The sequence below is a fragment of the Callithrix jacchus genome, chromosome 14, assembly GCF_049354715.1.
Source record: "Callithrix jacchus isolate 240 chromosome 14, calJac240_pri, whole genome shotgun sequence".
NCBI classification, from domain to species: Eukaryota; Metazoa; Chordata; class Mammalia; order Primates; family Cebidae; genus Callithrix; species Callithrix jacchus.
In genome coordinates, this window is record NC_133515.1 from 68,613,282 (window position 1) to 68,633,256 (window position 19,975).

The window sequence follows — 19,975 nt, forward strand, 5'->3', positions numbered from 1 at the left end:
TGGCAGGGGACTCGCAGGGAGGTGTGCTGGGGCCCGGGACGGTGGCCAGCTCTGCTGGGCATGGTATTCTGGTAGCCTCGGGTGCAGCTGAGGTTTTCCCTTAGCTACTCAGCTGACTTTTGAAGAGATGGGGCTCTGGGAATCAGGAGGCAAAAGCTCCCATGTCCACCCCAAGTTGATTACACAAGAGAGTCCTCTGCAGTGATTCAGAGTTGCAGCTCCAAAGTGTAAGGAGAGGTAGAACCGATGAAGACATGCCTGTTGCAAGATCTCATTGAGTGGAAAATGCAAGATGCACCATCGATAGGAAAACAAGATATGTGTACAGCATTCCTACAATTGTATAATACAGATAAAGAAATGAGACGTCATATTTGTATTTGCTTGTATATACCTAAAGAGATTCCGGAAGGATATACAAGAGCCTCGAAACAGAAGTAGAGAGTGTGTGGGAAAGGGGCAGAGGGGAGCAAGGATGAGACAGAGACCTTTCACTGTGTGCCCATTTTATGCTTGTGTTTTCGTTTTGAAAGCATGTGATCAAACAAGCAAGCAAATAAAATATTTAAAGCCTAAATATATAAACTGAACAAAGCAGAATTTGAAAAGTTGGACAATCAAGTCCCTCTGAGCAAGGTTCCTTCCCAGTGGGTGACGCGCCCTTCCTAACGTGCTTTCTGGCTGGGAGCCGCTTATGGATACTGAGAGTCTTGCTGAATGCCTGGCCTGGCAGGTGCCCTGTACTCATCTATTACAACCCCTTCTCTCCTTCCTTTGGCTACACATGAGTCTCCGTTCTGTATCCAGTGCTGTGGTGAGTGACGAGACATGGTCCCTGCCCTCACAGGGCATGTAGAAGAGTCAGGGAGGCTGAGAAAAAAACACATAATTGCTAGAGAATCAATGAGCTGAGACTGTGATGAGTGACCCCAGAGAAGCATAGCAGGCTCTGTCAGTGTGATAGGGAGAAGCCTCTTGGGCAAGGAACTTGACAAAGCCTTCCCTGAGAAGCCACACTTAGGCTGAGACCTGAAGGAGGAATAACAGGTAATTAGGCAAAAAGGGGAGTGTCCTCACTAAGGACATGTGGATTCTGTAGCCTCTGGACATAGTCCAATGTGGCCAGAGCCCAGATGTGGGGGAATGGCTGATGGGGAGGTGGACCCGATGTAGTACTTTGGAGGCCATGTGGAAGATAGAGGTCTTGATCTAGTCACAATGTGCGGATCTGGATGACTTTTAAGTAGGGAATGAGGCATGAAATGGCTAGATCTGCATCCTTAAGAGATTACTCTGATTGATGTACAGAGACGAGAAGAAGGCAAGAGGGGTGGCCCATAGGAGATCCTACAGTTCACCAAGGGAGAGGCGGTAGTGGCTCTGATGGGGGTAGTGGGGAGGAGGATGGAGAAAGGTAACTCAAATGGAATAGGTTAGCAGGGAGAATGGACTTGACTGACTAGCTGTGATGGGGAGCAAGGGATAGCACCCCATTTCTGGACTCTTTAGATAGGAAGACAGGGTACCATTTGCTGAGCCAAGGAAGCTGGGAGTGAGCAGATTTGAGGGGGATCATCCAGATCTCAGTTTGGGGTATACTGAATGTGAGGGACCCCTGGCCAGCCGAAGGGTGGTAGTGAGTAGGGAACGGGAAACACAGGCCCTGGAAGACAGGTCTGCTTGGGGATACCCCTTCCTGAGTGCAGGGTGAGAAGTGGGAGAGTGCCGTGCAGGGAGAGCACAGGGTTCCCAGGGGGGCTGGGGCCCAGGCCTGAGAAACAAGAGAGGCAGTGATCAGAATCTATTCATGAAGGAGTTGAACAGTGGCTAGTGAGTGACACCAGAAAGGAGCTGGGAAGAGCCGGGGTCCGTCAAAGAACGTCACCCAAGTGGGACCCATGCCAAAGTTTTCCTTGGCTCCCACGTTCCATTTTTTTTTGAGATGGAGTTTCGCTCCTGGTACCCAGGCTGGAGTGCAATGGTGGTATCTCAGCTCACTGCAACCTCTAGCTCCCAGGTTCAAGCAATTCTCCTGCCTCAGCCTCCCGAGTAGCTGGGATTACAGGCACCCACCATCATGCCTGGCTAATTTTGTATTTTTAGTAGAGATGGGGTTTCTCTATGTTGGTCAGGCTGGTCTTGAACTCCCGACCTTGGTGGCTCACACCTGTAAACCCAGCACTTTGGGAGGCCAAGGTGGGCGGACCACATTCTTTTTAATTGAATTAGTTATAATAATTTAACGTTTTGAGATTTTACATAAAAATCTGGATTTTGTGCTTCTCTTGGAAAGCCAGATCTGGGGAGGTGAAGTCCTCATTGCTGCCAGGGGAATCAGCAGGGGCCTCAGTTTACCCTGCCTCACCCAGTCCCATTCACCTTCCACGGCTCCTGCTTGGTGTATGCAGGCATTTAACTTTGCAATCTGTGACAAAATGAGAAGAACAGAGAGCAAAGAGCTGCTTCTGTTTTTCACCAGTTACATAGCTCCTACAATGTGCTTGGCACTGTTCTCAGCCCTTGGGATGCGTCTGAGGAATAAGCTGGAAATGTTCCTGCCCTCGTGAAGCTCACAATCTTGTGGAAGGAAATAGACAATAAACATAATACCTAATATATATAGTAGGTTAGAAAGTGGAAACTGCTATTGGGGATCAACTGAGCAGGATAAAGGCTGATAGGGAAGGGGAAGGGGATAAGTTTTAGTTTTTTGTAAAAGCCTCACTGGGAAAATGCTAATGAGTCAAGCTATGAAAATGTCAGCACTCAGAGGGCAGCAGGACGGGGGCAGCAAAGGAGGAGAAGCAGCCGCCTGATGCCAGAGGAGAGCCAGTCCCAGAGGGCAAGGACAAGGAGGCTTTAGCACAGAGGGGCTCAGCTGAGCCAGTGAATGTGGCTGGGAGACTCCCAGGCAGGGATCCTGAGAGCTTCACAGAGCCACAGGGGGCCGAGGAGAAATGGGGGCGGGGATGAAGTGCAAGGCAGAAAAGTAACAGAAGTCATTTCCACCAGTAGCAAGAACTACACTCGGAGTGAGTGACCCAGCTCGGGACATGCATTGAATTTGGTAAGTTGGATAAACTAGTCTCCCTAAAGAAGACTAGTATCCCCGAGGCCTCACTGGCTTGGGGCAAGGGTGGAGGACTTTGGAGGCTGGCGGGAGAGGCACCCTCCAAACCAGGCCTCCCCAGCAGCCAGCACTACCTTCTGGGTGGACAAGCCAGGTCACTCCCCTGCCTGGTGTCTCCGAGGGTTTGCTCTGCACTGGGAATCCAGTGGAAGCTCCCACGGTGGCATAAGTCCTGCATGCACAGACACCGCCATCCCTTTGTCCTCCTCTCACCCACTCTCCCTAAGCTCCTTTTGGTCTCTCCACTTTGGCAGACGTTTTCCAGCCCCAAGGCCTGCACACTCACTGTTCTCTCTGAAGAGAGAGACTTTCCCTGAGGAGCCACCTGACTGAAACCTCCCCTTAGTGTCCCTCATGGGATAGGTCTTTCCAGACCCAAAAGCACCCCATGCAGCCCGTTACTCCCGGTTTCCTGAGCTGCTGCATGTGTCTTTTTGCACTTGTTACCATTTAGTGTCATATACAGTCATTTGTCTGTTCATGTATTCACTAGTCTGTAAGCAGAGACTGTGTTCTTTGTGTCACCAGCACCTGACATAGTGCCTGCCACTAAATATTTATGGAACAAATGAATACATAGTTATTAATAGATGCTCAATGCATATTTGTTTAATAAATGAATACATAAATGAACATACTCTATTTACCGCCTTCACTTCTCTTATCCTATTTGTGGTTAGATATTGATACATGTTTAATTTATTAAAAATAAGAAATAATAAATAATCCCACTGGATTGGAAACTTCACAAGGCAGAGACCACAGCTCACCAATACTTATTCAGCATCTGGCACCACGCCTGATGCTGGTGGAAGTGCCTGATAGTAGTTCACTGAATGAGTGAATGAGAGACAGGGAGGAGAGTAGGGGCAGAGGGGAGAGAAGGAATGAAGGTGAGGGAAAGAGGAAAGGAAGGAGGAAAAAAAGCTACAGAAAAGTAACATGTTCTGATGTGAAATTTTCTAAAACATGGTACAGGCACCCTCAGATATGTGCAAAATGGTTTCAGGTCTTTCAAAAAATTTTATATAATAATTTTCATTAGGCTGGGTGTGATGGCTTACAACCTATAATCCCAGCACTCGGGGGGCCGAGGTGCACGGATCACATGAGGTCAGGAGTTCGAGACCAGTCTGGTCAACATGGTAAAACTCTGTCTCTTCTAAAAATACAAAAATTAGCCAGGCATGATGGCAGCTGCCTATAATCCCAGCTACCCAGGAGGCTGAGGCAGGAGAATCACTTGAACCTGGGAGGCAGAGTTTGCAGTGAGCTGAGATACCCCCATTGCATTCCAGCCTGGGCATCACAGCGAGACTCCATCTCAAAAACAAACCTTTTCTTTGTAAAATACATATAGTCAGGTAAATGCTTGGAGTTGATTAAAAGAACAAGAAAAACAAGTCATAGTACAGAGGGCACTTGAAGATGGCAAATTTCATGACTATGACGTGCAAACGACTGATTTTTGGGGCATTTGGATTGGGGGAAGTGGCCAAGTCTGGAAGTCATGGTTCCTGGGCTATTACCCTCATTCTGCCTTAGCTCAGAGGGGTGACCTTGGGCAGACTGTTTCCTTAACTTCCCTGCACCTCAGCTTTCACGGATTTCAGGGGACAAGTAATATCACTTACTTGACATAGTACACATGTTGTTACATTGTAGAGATGGCTGTGCTGAAAAAGCTAAGGAGTTTTCCCATGTGAGAGATTATTCATAGGGCTGGGTCAGTCTCTACATAATGTCTCTAAATCCAGCAGGACTGCATGGATTTCCAGTGGACCAGATCTTTTCTCTTGGCTACTGAGCCACAGTGATGCTGTCACGGACACAGGTGAGCAGCGCCCTCCCTTCCTCCCTCCCCTCCTTTCTGTTCCCCATCACAGGTCCCTGATGAAGACAGGCCACAGGTAAGGAAGGTATGGAAACAGCAGAGGTGATGTTAGCACAGTTGAGTTGCTTCTGTTCCCTCTGAAATGCTGGAGGACACAGATGTACACGGTGTCTCATCTCAGGAAGCACAGACATGTGCTCCTTTTCCCACAAGAACAGCGAGTCATCTCGGCCCCATTCTTTCGGCAGCGGCCCTCTGCACTGTGCCTGAACCCCCAGCAGCAACTGCCCTTAATCCTTACCATTCCATGGTCATGAGCAGAGGTAGGAGGGAGGAAGCTGGACAGAGAAAGGGAGAAGAGAGAGAGAGAGACAGAGAGAGAGAGAGAGAGAGAGAGAGAGAGACAGAGAGAGAGAGAGAGAGAGAGAGAGAGAGAGAGAGAGAGAGAGAGAGAGAGTGTGTGTGTGTGTGTGTGTGTGTGTATGTGTGTGTGTAGGGGGAGGAGCCCAGGAGAGCACAGCCATGGGTGAGGGGCAGTGACTCACAGCTTTCAAGATGCTGACGGCCTCCTTGCTGAGCCAGACTGGGTACAGCACGTCGTCATGGAGGATGGACTCAAATAGGTCATCCTCGTTGTCGGCCTCAAAGGGAGGCTGTCCAGCCATCATCTCGTACATCAGCACCCCCAGGGCCCACCAGTCCACGGAGGGGCCGTACTCCAACTCCTGTAGGATCTGTTCAGGAAACCGGCAATGTCAGGGACCCTCAAAGGCTCCTACCCCAGTCACACCGTGCTACGAATGCCTGTCAGAAGGACTTCAATTTCAACTTGCTCCTCCCTACAGTTGAGTCCTAGTACATGTGAAGTTCTAAATCAGCACATTCAGTGACAGTTGAGTTTGGAGGCACCATGTTGGGGGCCCGCTATCATCTCTCCAAAGTCAACAGCGACAGTCTGTCTTCCAGCAGGAATAAATCACTATTTCTTTGAGCACCAGATAACGTTCCTAACTGGCATGAGGGTCACATTTAAAAAACTATGTATTTTGACACTAAAATCAGGGTCAGGGAGCACCATGCATACTAAGAACAAGTGAGCTGTAAGGAACTGACAGTGCAATGAGGTCAGGCATCTCATCTCACACACTATCCAGGGCACGGCTCACTGCCTGAGTGGAAAGGTGAGCAGAGGTCTGCTTTAAATGGTGCAATGCTGAATTTACTTGAGCCCTGTGCTCCTGGAGAGGAAACTGCAGTGAATAAGTCTCCCCCACCTTGTAATGGTCTACCTTGTAAAGGACGACTATACTCTTGCATATTCTAAGAAAGAATCCATTTCTACAGTTCATCATGGTTCCCATAAGATCTACTGATGAATCCCTCACTTTGCATGCCTCTTTGAAACCCTAGGCCCCCTTCCTTCCCTTTGGGGCCACCTTCACTAATGAACCCCCTATTGCAATAGCCAGAATCAAACCATGTCCTTGATTGTCTGGTGCATTTTGTCTTTGACAATGGTCACTTGTCTTACCTATGCTCTCTGTCTCTTTTTTTCCTCTAGTCAAATGTGTAGAGTCAACTTCACTTAGATTAAATGCATGTATGACATGATGCTACTGAATACAAGATATCTGCAGTGGCTTATGCCTGTAATCCTACCACTTTGGGAGGCTAAGGAGGGAGGATCACTTGAATCCAGGAGTTCGAGACTAGCCTGGGCAAAATAGTCAGACCCTGTCTCTATAAAAAATAAAAAATTAGCTGGGCATGGTGGTACATGTCTGTAGTCTCAGCTACTCGGAAGGCTGAGGTGGGAGGATCACTTGCGCCCAGGAGGTTGAGGCTGTAGTGAGTCATAATCATGCCACTGCACTTCAGCCTGGGTAACAGAGTGAGACCCTATCTCAAAAAAAAAAGAAAGATCTTTTCTGATTGGCTATTCTATTTGGTCTTCTCTCCATAGACATATGTATCATAAATACATGATACACACACACACACATACACATACACACACACACACACACACACACACAAATATGTAGGAAGTCAATGATGTATGAATAGATTATATATGTGTATGTGTATATATATATATACATATGAAGACCAGATCAAATAGAAAAGACTAGAATTTAGTATCATCTTTCGGCTATATAGAGCTTTATATTTTGTAGCATGCCTTTAAAATATAACATATACATGAACAACTTATGTAGCAGGTCAATGATGTGTTTGACTCAGAGGAAAAACTAAGTGCTGAGCTGTCCCCTCTACTAAGGAAGACATCATGACGTGACACTCCCATTCCACAATGATTTTCTCTTCTTACGAGAGTGGGATTAGCCGCTGAGCTGTCCCCTCTACTAAGGAAGACATCATGAAGTGACACTCCCATTCCACAATGATTTTCTCTTCTTACTAGAGTGGGATTAGCCATGGCTCTGCCCAGAAACAGGAGGGTGGATGAGATGACTTATCCGGGTCCATAATTCCATAAAGAATTTTAAAAAGTGAAGGAGAAACATGGTTGGAGTGCATGTCCTGCAAGGAGCAACACTTTGAGGACCCTGAAAAGAAAAGGCAAAGTTCATGCCTAGTCATTCCAGCTCACAGGACACCTTGGGCAGAGAACCTCTCAGGCTGGAGACAAGTGGCAATTTAGTTCTTAGATTTCATGGCGGTCAGGGAAGAGAAGGCTGAATTCAAATATCTGGACTTTCTGTGGTCTACTGAAAATACCCTTCTAGAGGTTACAAATTACTTCTGATTAACTAGAAAGACTTGGATAGAAGAAGCATTTAGAAACAGTTAAAACATTCACAGTATAGGAATCGTCTGAATTTGAAATGAAAAGGAATGTGAGAAAATGCAGCCAATTTACGTTACTTGGGGCTGATAATCTGTTTAGCTAATACCTTTGGTCTCATCCCAGTGGTTAGTGTTACTCGAGCTGTAAATCAGAGCTATGGGCTCCACCGTGCTGAGGAGCAGTGATTCTGCTGTGCTCCAAAGCCAAGGGAGGGCCAGCTCCTCTCTCAACCTTGAAAGACACGGCACCCGACTTAAGACCCCTGCCTGTTCCTACATTTGCAGGCACTTTCTCACTTTCCATGTACCACTGTGTTGTTAGTTATTTTTTCATGGTCAACTATCTCCCCAGTGCATCTGTAAGTTACCAGAGGGTAGGAGCTCTAGCGTCCTACTGAGCCCACTGCCATGGCCAGCCTGTTCTATCATCCAGGAGACAGTCAACATTCTGTGACTGGCTGGCATGCATGGCAACTGTGTGTATCTACTGGGCATGCTCCCTTCTCTCCTGGGCTCAGGGCACACTGGGTGCTATGGTGGCTGCTCTCCAGCTTCTCAGAGGAGAGCAGCTGGGTTCTGTGCCTTCAAGGGGTGGGGAGAAGGTCACTTGTGTGTGTTGAGACTGGGTGGTGCAGTGGAAACCACAGAGCTGTCCTGCCACCCTGCTCCAGGCCCCTTCCAAAGCATTCTGGTTTTGGGTGGCAACTTTTGTAAAATTCCTTTTAGGGTTGGCCCTAATTATCTGCTTCCTAATTGCCTGTCAGCAGTGGATCTGGGCAAAAGGGCAAGGCTTCCATGCCACGGGAAGGCACCTGGAGTGGCAGCCAACCTGTCAAGTGCGTCAGAGCTGGGGGAGAAAGGAACAGGCATTGGACTTGATGATGCCAGGCATCAAGGGCTGGCAGCCACTTCCTGAGGAGCAGGGGCTGGGAGTGGAGAAAGCAGAGGGGGTGCCGTGGGGTATACCATATGGTAGGAAGTGAAGCCCTGGGGGCAGAACTCAGGCCTCCAAAGGTGTCTCTGGTTTTGAGGTTAGCTCAGTGCCTTAAAACCTCTCCCATTTGAATAGAGGTGTCTGCTTTCTCAAGCATTTCCATGCTCTAATCTCATTAGATTCTCAAAGCAGCTTGATGAGATAGGTAGGGCAGGAGTTATGGCTCCCATTTGAAAGATGAGAAACCTGAGACTCAAAAACATTTTGTGACTTCATCGAAGTCACATGTGTGCATTTGTGGTCAAGTCTGGACTTGAGACTCAGTTCTCAGGATTGTGTTTCCTATCCCATTACACAACTCGATAACAATGACAACAATGAGGCCAGCATTTAGCTGCTGCTCCCTGTGGGCCGGGCGCCGGGCTAATGCTTTAGAGGCATAATCTCATTTAATCTTCCCAGTAGCCCTTGACGAAGGCATCAGTACCTTTATCAGCTGTAATTTGCCTACAGGATGACCAGGGATTATCACTGCCAATGCAGAGATGTTTTTGCATGGTGGGTACAAAGGCTGGAGCAGGAAGGAAGACTGTCTGTGCTTCATTGTGAACAGAGATCAGAGTTGTTCATTGTGAACCTTGCTAATGGATTGCCTTTCATGAAAGTTGAGTGGCTGTTTTGTTCATCATAAAGTGAATGTTCTGTCTTGGGTTGGGGCCTTAACTATACCACGGGCTGTCAGCTGTCTGACTCTGCATCGGCTTACAGAGCAACTGGAACGGAGGATTCTGACAATGAAGACGAGAAAAGCAGTTCCCTGCTGAAAGCTCTCACTTTCATTTATTGCTCCCTGAAGGTTGAATTCCTAGTCTTCTTGCTAAGGGAATACACTTGCAGAGGCCAAAATCCCTACTCTTTAGATCTCTTAGAAGTTAAAGATTCTAAAGGGAAATTACCTATTACTCATCGCCTTCGCTTTGAGATGTTCCTTGGGCCTCCCCTGTCTTGTCTGGCCTGTGAAGGCTCCTGATTGTCAGTCCCTCACTCCCTGTCTTCTGAGCTGCACTGCTACGGTCTGCCTTCTTCCTGAGATGGATCTGATTAGGACCCTCCTCCACTGGAACCCTGAGTGGGTCCACAGATCCTGCAGGATCAAAGCCACATTCCTTGGGTCTTTATCCTAATCTCATTCATTACTATGAGCACCAGGAAACCCTATGATCTAGCTACACTTTTTAACTTTCCTGGAAAAGACCAAGATGTTTTTGACCCTTGGCCTTTGCTCGTGTTGGAATGTCACGAGTTCTCATTTTTCAACAAACCTTAGTAAGAGCCTGATTTGTGTGCTGGATCCTGGCAGTGCCCAGATTAGAAACACAGACCTTGGCTGGGCACAGTGGTTCACACCTGTAATCCCAGCACTTTGGGAGGCCGAGGTGGGCAGATCACGAGGTCAAGAGATCGAGACCATCCCGGCCAACATGGTGAAACCCCGTCTCTACTAAAAGTACAAAAAAATTAGCTGGGTGTGGTGGTGCGCACCTGTAGTCCCAGCTACTTGGGAGGCTGAGGCAGGAGAATTGCTTGAACCTGGGTGGCAGAGGTTGCATGAGCTGAGGTTGCGCCACTATACTCCAGCCTGGCGCCTGGTGACAGAGTGAGACTTGGTCGCAAAAAAAAAAAAGAGGAAAAAAAAAAAGAAACACAGACCCTGCCCTCAGAGGATCAAGGGCCCAGGGATGCTGAACCTTCTCCTTTCCTGCCCTGCCCCTGTTCCAATCCTGTTGTTTTCAGGAATACCCTCTCCACCCATTCCGTCAAAGGAAATCCTCATTCTTTACAACTCAATTCATCCACCAGGTGCTCCAAGAAGCCTTTCCTGATCCCTGAGGATGCCATCTTGTTTTATGTGCCTATTTGTTCTGCTTCATTAGTTGTTTACTTATCTGTCACTCCCTTTAGACCAAAAGCTTCTTTAGAAGAGGGACAAGTGTTTCAGTCAATTCTTTATCCCCCTCATTGCTTTGTGCCTAGAAGGTGCTCAAATAATGCCCACAAAAAGGAAATGAGCTTGGAATGTGCTAACACCTGTCCACCATGGGCGATGTTTAGTGGGGATTGGTATTTCCTTCCCATCTTACATATCTCAGAAACACGAGGATCATTTTGGTTGTCTATGGCAGGCCATGTCTTAAACCTGAATCATATCACACTGGGTATCTCTCAGTTTGGGCAAGATTGACCTGGAGAAACTCAAGGTAAACAAACACTTTGGGCCGAGCAAAACATCTCAGACAACTTTCATGAAAGACAACCTACTGGAGTGGGCCACAGTGACCGTCTCTGATGTCTGTGAATAATGAGGCAGTCACTCTTCTCTTCCTCCTCCATCCTGTGTGCCCACAGCATAGAACGGCCACGATGCTGGAAATGATAAGCAGTTCCTGGTTTTACTGTAAACAAACTGTAGCTGATAAAGTGAAGAGCTCCTATGATCAGTGATGCTCCTTGATTCTGATTTTATTTTTTACCTTTTTTTTAAATCGAGACAGGATCTTGCTTTGTCACCCAGGCTGGAGTGCAGTGGTGCAATTATGGCTCACTGTAGCCTCAACCTCCTGGGCTCAATAGATCCTTCTGCCTCAGCCTCCCGAGTAGCTAGGACTGCAGGTTTGCACCACTATGCCTGGCTAATTTTTGTATTTTTTTGTATAGATAGGGTTTCACCATGTTGCCCAGGCTGGTCTTGAACTCCTGGGCTCAAGCAATCTGCCTACCTTGGTCTCCCAAAGTGCTGGAATTACAGGCGTGAGCCACTGTGCCCACCCTATTCTGATTTCAAAGACCTGAAAACAATAATAAAAGTCAACAAGTTTCCCTTGATCCTAGATTTATTGGTGGTTCTTAACTAGGATGGGAAAGAGACATCCTGTGAGAACTTACCCAGGTTTGGGAAATAGCCTGTTACTTTCATTTTACTCATCATCTCCCCAACACTAGAACTTCTTGACAAAGACATTAGCAAACTTTTCACCTTCCCTTTTCTCCCTCCTCCCTAGAATCCACCCTGGTTTTCCAGAGCCTTCTCCCAGCAACACTAGATGCCCCCAGTGCATGGGTTTGGGCCCCTGCCTCGGTCCTGGCACCGGGAGGAGGTGGCCCTTTGCACACTGGTCTTACCTCGGGAGCTATGTAGTCAGGAGTCCCACAGAACGTGGTGGTTGTCACACCATTCAGAATCCCTTCCTTGCACATCCCGAAGTCAGCCAGCTTGCAGTGACCTTCTGCATCCAGAAGGATGTTGTCCAGTTTCAAATCCCTGCAAGATAGGCCAGGACCATATTGTGAATATATCACTCATCCCAATACCGTCTTGTTGAGTTGGAGGTATATGTGTATCTTGGGGAAGTCTCCTGAAAGCAGCCTGCCTTTCTTGAAACCCATCTCAGTCCATGGACTCTCTCTCATGTTGGTCAGCCCCTAACGGTACCTCCACTTTCTTCAGCAAGAGGGAGGATCTTCCGTAACCCCAGGAATATATCAAGACTGCTGTGGTTTAATAGATTAAAGTCAGTAGGTACATATGGAAACCCTGCTATGCAACCAAATTCATATTAATCAGACTCTGCAATGAGAAAGAGCAGCATCTACCCCGTCCCTTGTGAACTAACCATGGGGATCAGCTGGGGTTCCCAGCATGACACATATGGACATCAAGGAAACAGATAAAACCACTTAAGAGTCAGGCACTACTTCATGGAGCACCACCTATGCGAGCTACTGTGTGTCAGAACGGGAGACCACGAACAGCTAGTGCAGGCAGTAAGGGCTTCCAGGAAACAGTGCCCCTCCAAAGAAACTTGACTAGAAGGTGAGGGTTAGACAGACTATCAGGAAAGAAGATGGGAGAGAGGAGATGGCCAATATAGCTGATGCAAAAGCTAATGGGGAGGCCAGAGAATTGGGCCCCAGTGAATGGTGAAGCAAGACAGGAATGTTTGCAAAGAGCCTGGAATGCTAGGAAAAATAATTTGGAATGCATGCTAAGAACAATGAGTATCCTGCCTGCATGAGCACAAGCATTTGTGAGATCCCTTACCTAGGGGCAAGCCCACTGGGTGGGGGAAAGATCTGGAGGCAGGAAGGCATGCATGTTGCTTGTAATCGCCTGGACCCACAGAGCCCATGTAGTTCTGGTAGCCAGCAAGAGCCACAGGGAATGCCAGCCGCAACCAGTGCAGTTCTCTTGGGGCCTGTTTTACACTTTGGGGTTCTGGGTAAAAATTCCCTGCCACTACGCCTGGAAACCCCAGACCTGACCCTGTAGAAAAACCCAGACTGGATGGTGGTCTCCATACTGGACTCCCCACAACAGCCACTCTGGGATGGAGGGTGAAGGGTCTTGCAAAGAAGGCCCATTCCTCTGCACACAGAAAGCAGGAGGGGTCTGCTGGCGTCAAGACGTGAACTCCGGCCATCGCCAGGGATCCAGGCCTGAGTGCAGAGGTGGGGCAGGAAGCACTTTAAGACCTGGCTGCATTGTACCCATGACCCCGTTTCCGCTTGCAGCTGGGACTTCTTGAGAAAAAAGAGCATATAAAATGTGCTGCTCTAAGCAAATGCTCATGAACTGTAGAAAGAACAGAGAGCCCAACCAAACCGAGCCCCTAGGACCAGGGTTCCCCCACCTCCATCCTGGCCACTGTGTGTGGTCAAGGCCCAGATCTGGCTGTGGGTGAGAAAGCAGTGAGACAAACACTGGGCCGAGACCCAGGGCCTGAGTTTGCAGCACTGACTGTAGCCTTGTCCTGGTAAAGTCCCCTTGCTGGTCTGTGACCTCATCTGGTGAATCAGAATGACACGCTCCCGTTTGTAGATTTATTTGAAGGACTAATAAGCTGTGTGTGAAAACAGAAGGCCTCTAACATTGTCACATTCACTTTCTTCATGAAGAAACCAAGTTCAAGGGAACTGGGTGAACTGTCTGCCCACTTGCAAATGTCTGAGTCTTGAGAAGCTGACAGCTGGGGACCCACCGAGTCACATGCCCCCTCTATCCCTCCATGCTCTAGTGTCCAGCGCTGCCAACCCCCATGGCACACACGGTCAGCCCGAGGGTGGTACTAATTGGAAAAGGAACAACAGTGAGGCTTCTTTATGCTTCTTTAAGCACCTCCCAGTTCACGATCCATGCTCAGCACTGTGAGTTCCATTAAACAGTTCCATGGAACAGCACTGTGAATTAGGAACAGCACACATGGCGACTACCCTTACAGAAATAATTCAGTGGAAGCCGGAAGAAGGTGGAGAGGGCTTGTTGGATCTGCAAGCCAGTGTCCTTGGCTCTGTGTGCTGTGCTCCTCTGCCCTCCTGCCTTCATGTTGGTTGACTTCCTTCAGTGCCAGCCACCATGCCCAACTTTAGAAAATACTCCAAATGCCACCCCCTAAGCACTCTCTTTTAAAGCCTTTGCTATGTCAGAGGAAGGACTTCTTTCATTTTGTATGAATGGAATGGATTCAGGAGATTCCAAGCCAGCCTGAACCTTGTCCCTTTTCTGACTCAGGCTGTAAGGCTCCACCTTTCCTTCTGCCCAGGGTTGCCTCAGTTGGGCAAGGAAGGATGAAGGAGGAAGGTCTCACTGCTCCCCAGCTCTTGCTCTTCTTTGCCTGTACTGGCCCCAGATGCTCACCCTCCCTTCGCTTTCTACCCTCTCTTCTTCCCTGAGGAAAGGTGGACCAGGGTGGCCACAGCCAAGCAAGGTCTGCAGGCAGCACTCAGCAACTGCCCTTGGCTATGGCTGAAAGAGGCCTGGCCAAAATGCTTCTTCCTGCTGTCTTGCCACTGAGGCCTGAAGCCCGTCCCTGATCACTTCCTCCAATCCCCCCACTGTATTTCTTGAAAACTCAACTGTCCATATAAAACCAAATCCAGGAAGACTTAGGGACTTATGTTCCTTTCCTTATGACAGAAAAAGTTAGAGTGGGTCCAAAGACTTCTGGGAGCCAGAAGGGCCATTGCCAGGACTTTATATTTCTCTGGGCATCTTCAGTTCCATGATAAAGAGAAGAGCTCCCACCTCTGGGACCAAACTTGCCTGGCACTGGGCTCTCAGTGACAAGCAGTTCATGCGTGGGGTTTCAGGGGATGGGATAGCTCAGGGAAGCCCAGGGCCATGCTACTCAGGGGTGGGGGTAGGGGCAAGGCGCAGTGGAGGTGGAGGGTGGTAAGAAGAGAAAGAGCTAGTCCTTTTCTAAGAGATCCCTCATGGTTCTCTTACCAGCACTGCTACTCCAGGACCTCTGAATTTCCACTCCGTATTCCTGCCCCTGGAGTTTCCCGCCTGTAGGTTTTTAGTGCTGCCCCTTCGCTAAGGACCTTCCTGGGTAGGAGGGTTGGGAACAATGTTTCCCAGCCTTGCCTACTCTGGGGTCCAGCTGGCAGGGCAGGATGGGGCAGGCTGTCTTTTCTCCTGAGAGTTCCCATGGTGTTGAGTGTTCAGGACATGGCCAGGCATGTAGCAAGTACTCAATCAAACTGCTGGAGACTGACAGCTCTGCAAAGGGGACAACTGCCCAGATATTAGTCCCTGTCTACTCAGTCCTCAATACAAGGCCAGGACACTTTTGAGAACAGGGATATTTTTTAAGGAGGTGGGTCATTATTTTAATAGAGGGGGGGAAATCCAGCAAAATTTCTTTCCTAATACATGAGCCAATGGGACTGGCCTATCCTCATTTAGTTACAGTTTCATTCAATTTTTTTCAATAGGTAATACATTCATATGTTCAAAAAACCAAAAAGAATGAAAGGGCATACAGTAAAAATTATCCCTCCAGCATCCATTCCCTAGACACCCCTTTCTCTCTATAGGCTATTTCTTTTTATTTACTTATGCCCTGTGTATTCTCTTGGTCATACTTCATATATAAATAAGAAAATATGAATCTATATTCATTTCTCCTCATTTAACTAAATGGGAGATTGCTGTACACATCCTTTGGGACTTTATCTTTCTCACTTAATATATATTGAAGATCTTTCTGTCTTGGCACTTAACCTGCTACTTCTTTATTATGGCTATATAACACTGCACTGTATTTACTGGGGGACATTTAGGATGCTTCTAGTATATGCTATTACAAACAGGGCTGTTGTAAATAACCATCTGCATAGCCCATTTTTTGCACATGTGTGAAGGTAACTGTACACATTGCCTAGAAAAGAAATTTCTGAATCAGGTACTACAAGAATGTGAATTTTGATGGATGTTGCCAAATTGCCCTTCTTGGAGGCAGAACAATCTATACCTCCATCAGCTATATATGACAGTGCCTGCTTCCCACGTCCTTGCCAACATGGTATACTATCAAGTTTTGGTAGTTTGATAGGTGAAAACAGTATCTCATTATATTATTAAGTTGCTCTGTCAGTTTGAGCACATTTTCACATATTCAAAAGAAATCTGTATTTTTTTCCCATGAATTGTTGCCCATTTTTCTTTTGTGGTGTTTGTTTTTTATTGATTTTTTAAGGAGCCCTTTCTATTTTAGGAAACAAACTTCATGCGTGAAAAGGCATATAGTAAGATAATAATTGAAAATACTTATCCTAGTTTTTTGTTTGACTTTTGGCATTCCTTATGGTGGTTTTGTCATGCTAGTATTATTTGTTTTTATGCAATTAAATTGATGTTTTATTTTATGGGCTTTAGATTTTATGTCTTAATTTGAAAGGCTATACCCATTTCAAAGTTATAAAAGTATTCTCCCAAGGTTTCTCCTAGCACTTTTATGTTTTCATTTGATAAACGTAAGTCTTTAGTATATTTGGGACTTGTTCTATTAAAAGATGTGAGCTATACATCCAACTTTGCTTGTTTTCAGAAACTCCGTAAGTTGTCCCAATGCCATATGTCGAAAAGGTCATCTTTTCCTCACTGATTGAAATACCACCTTTATTAAGTACTAGTACTAAATCCTCATGTGTGGTTGGATTTTTCCTGTACCTTTTATTCTATAACATCACTCTATACCACACTCTCTTAATGATTGCAGGTTTATAATATCTTTTAACACTCGGTAGAACCAGTCTTCATATTCTTATTTTTCAAAAATTTCTGGCTATTCCTGTTTATTTTTTAATTAATTAATTTTTTTTTTTGAGACAGAGTTTTGCTCTTGTTACTCAGGCTGGAGTGCAATGGCTCGATCTCAGCTCACTGCAACCTCCGCCTCCTGGGTTCAAGCAATTCTCCTGCCTCAGCCTCCCGAGTAGCTGGGACTACTGGCATGCGCCACCATGTCCAGCTAATTTTCGTGTTTTCAGTAGACACAGGCTTTCACCATGTTAACCAGGATGGTCTCGATCTCTTGACCTCGTGATCCAACCGCCTCGGCCTCCCAAAGTGCTGGGATTATAGGCGTGAGCCACCGCGCCTGGCCTCCTGTTTATTTTTCCATATGAACTTTAGAATCATCAGTCTAGTTGAAAAACAATCCTGGTGATGTTTTTACTGTGATATGTTTAAAGTTATAAATTAACTTAGGGAGAGTTGATATTTTTATGATGTTGAGTCTTCCCTTCGCATCCAATAATACTTTGTCTTTCCATTTCCAAGTCATCTGTGTCCCTTAAGAGCACTTTAAAATTCTCTCACATAGATCTTGTAAATTTCTTATGACATTTTATGGCAGATTGCTTGTTGTCCCAATATCTATTCTCACTTTCTACCTTTGTAAGAGAACGTTTACTTTCTGTTTTTTAAGCCGTGCACATAGCTACATAGCCATGAACTAGAATTAAAAGCTACCCTTGGAGCTGCGTGTAGTTATGTGACTAGGTGCTAACCAGTCAGATGTGTGGAAGTCTCCTTAAAAGGAAGAGCCTTACTCTTCTTTTCTTTTCTTTTCCTCCTGCTATATTTTCTATATAACACATACATATATTATATAGAAGTATATATATACTTCCATGTAAGTTATATATATATATATATATATATATTTATACCTGCATATATTCTATATATTGCATGAATGAGGCCATAATGCCTAAAGTAGTAGTAGCCACGTTCAACCATAAAGACAAGAACTCAGTCCTAGGAATGGTCACTGGACCGTCAGCCCACAGATAACTTTCATATGAAAAAGAAATAAATCTGTATCTTATTTAGAGCACAGTTCTTTGGTGTCTATATGTTAACTGCAATGGAATCCACTTCAAAATAATACAGGCTATTATTTTATATTTTAAATTCCTCTGGTAAATGGGGGCATTCTTCCGTTATGGCTTCTATCTGGTTGGACACCTATAGGCTAGCTATTGATTGCTGTTAATCATTCTGTGCACTGCTATTATACTGAACCCTCTATTTTTAGAACAGTTTTCCAGTTGATTCCCCTGGATTTTTCAAATTGTCTGTTAATAATGATTAATTTACCTCTACCTTTTTCTTATTTGTACTTCTCATTAATTTCTCGAGTCTGATTGTGTTGACTGGAACCTCAAGAACAATGCTAAACAATAACGGTGACAGCATCTTTGGTGGTTGCAGATTGGGGACGGACACTCTTAGCTCTCCCCTCAGTCTGAATGCCTTTGTTATAGACTTTCTTGCCTGGCACCTGGATGGATGGCTACTTTACTCTCCACTCGATTGAAGACTTATGAGAACTTACAAGGAACCATACTTCCTCCTCCAGTACCAAGAGCCAACTGGCATGCGGGCTACAGGAAGGTGATAAGAACCAGGCTCTTCAGCTTCCCTCGAGTCCAGTGTGTCTCAACCTTGGCACGCCATGACCAGATTGACATTTGGGGCTGGATAATTCTTTGTTGTTGGGGGCTATCCTGTGCACTGCAGGGCGTTTAGTAGCACCCTGGTCTCTATGCATTAGATATTAGTACGCCCCTTCTCCAGTTGTGACAATCAACCGTGTCTCCAGACATTACTAAATGTCCCTTGCAGGCCCTCTGGTTGACAACCACTGCTCTAATCTAAGTCTTAAGCAGTGATCCGGCCTCTGACATGGCCTGGCCCAGATCACTAAGCCAGACAGAGATTTAGAAACAACACTATGGCTGTAAGGAAAGGGTGCATTTGCCTGGCGCATCCTCTGCCATTTTATTCCTGGGAGACGGGAATGCTGATTCTACCAACCCTGCTAACATCTGGCATCCTCAACCCACATTTTTAAATGTATGAGGAAAATGAGGTTCAGAGAAGGTAACTTGTCTGAAGTCACATGGCTGGTAAGAGGCAGCATGGGCTGACCCTACATAACAGCCTGTGACTACCTAATAGATAAAATGAGAGATGTATGAATTGGAAATCTCTATTTGATGCTTGGACTGAAATTCCTTTGGGCTGGGAAAAGAAGTCCTTGTGGTGAGGAGAACACAGAGCTGCCCAAGGGATCATAGACACTACCAGGGACGTACCAACTTCGAGGCAGGATGGCACAGTGAAGGCTCTCCTGGGGTGGGAGTGCAGATCTCTTCCAGAAAATCACATGTCAAGAAAGGAAATTCCCTACACAATGTACTTTAAAAATATTCTATGAAACCTATCTGAGCAGAAAACAAATAAGACCTAGCAGTTATAGTGTCAGGGGAAATCAAAAAGTCTGACTTCTAAGACCAACTATACAAACTGATTTATTAGGGTAGGAAAATGGAAAGGGATGAGTGAGTAAAAACAGATCCCTAACCTGATTTTGCCGTGAGGTGGGGAAGAAATGGTCTAAGATGGAGGGAGAACTGGTAGGTGGATATCTGCTGGAGATGGGATGAGACTAGTGGTAGGTCAAATTCTTCTACTTCCACATAACAAGAAGCTTTTTTTGTGTGTGTGACAGGGTTTCACTGTGTCACCCAGAATAGAGTGCAATGGCACAATCTCGGTGCAACCTTCACCTCTTAGGATCAAGCAACTCTCCTGCCTCAGTCTCCCTAGTAGCTGGGATCACAGGCATGCGCCACTATTGCCCAGCTAAATTTTTTTTTTTTTTTTTTTGTATTTTTAGTAGAGATAGGGTTTCATCATGTTAGTTAGGCTGGTCTCAAACTCCTGACTTCAAATGATCCACCCGCTTTGGCCTCCCAAAGTGCTGGGATTACGGGCATGAGCCACAGCACCTGGCCAAAGAAACGGACTGTACCTGTCTCTAGCAGTGTGTCTAGAATAATTTGAAACACATATTTTGGCTTCTAAGAATTGCCTCCCAGGTTTGGCTACTCATGTATCTAATTCCGTATATAATGA

At 46.3% G+C, this 19,975-nt stretch overlaps 1 protein-coding gene across 5 annotated transcripts in view; it reads right to left on the bottom strand.

Moving 5' to 3' along the window:
- PRKCE (protein kinase C epsilon) overlaps positions 1 to 19,975 on the bottom strand; it is a 543,399-nt gene that overhangs the window by 30,013 nt on the left and 493,411 nt on the right. For all 5 annotated transcript variants that reach the window (XM_035272648.3, XM_078349415.1, XM_035272650.3 and 2 more), the window contains 2 exons: positions 11,890 to 12,028; positions 5,510 to 5,698 (listed from right to left, as the gene is read on the bottom strand). In XM_035272648.3, the coding sequence (XP_035128539.1) occupies positions 5,510 to 5,698; positions 11,890 to 12,028 (328 nt within the window). The remainder of the gene's footprint in view (positions 1 to 5,509; positions 5,699 to 11,889; positions 12,029 to 19,975) is intronic.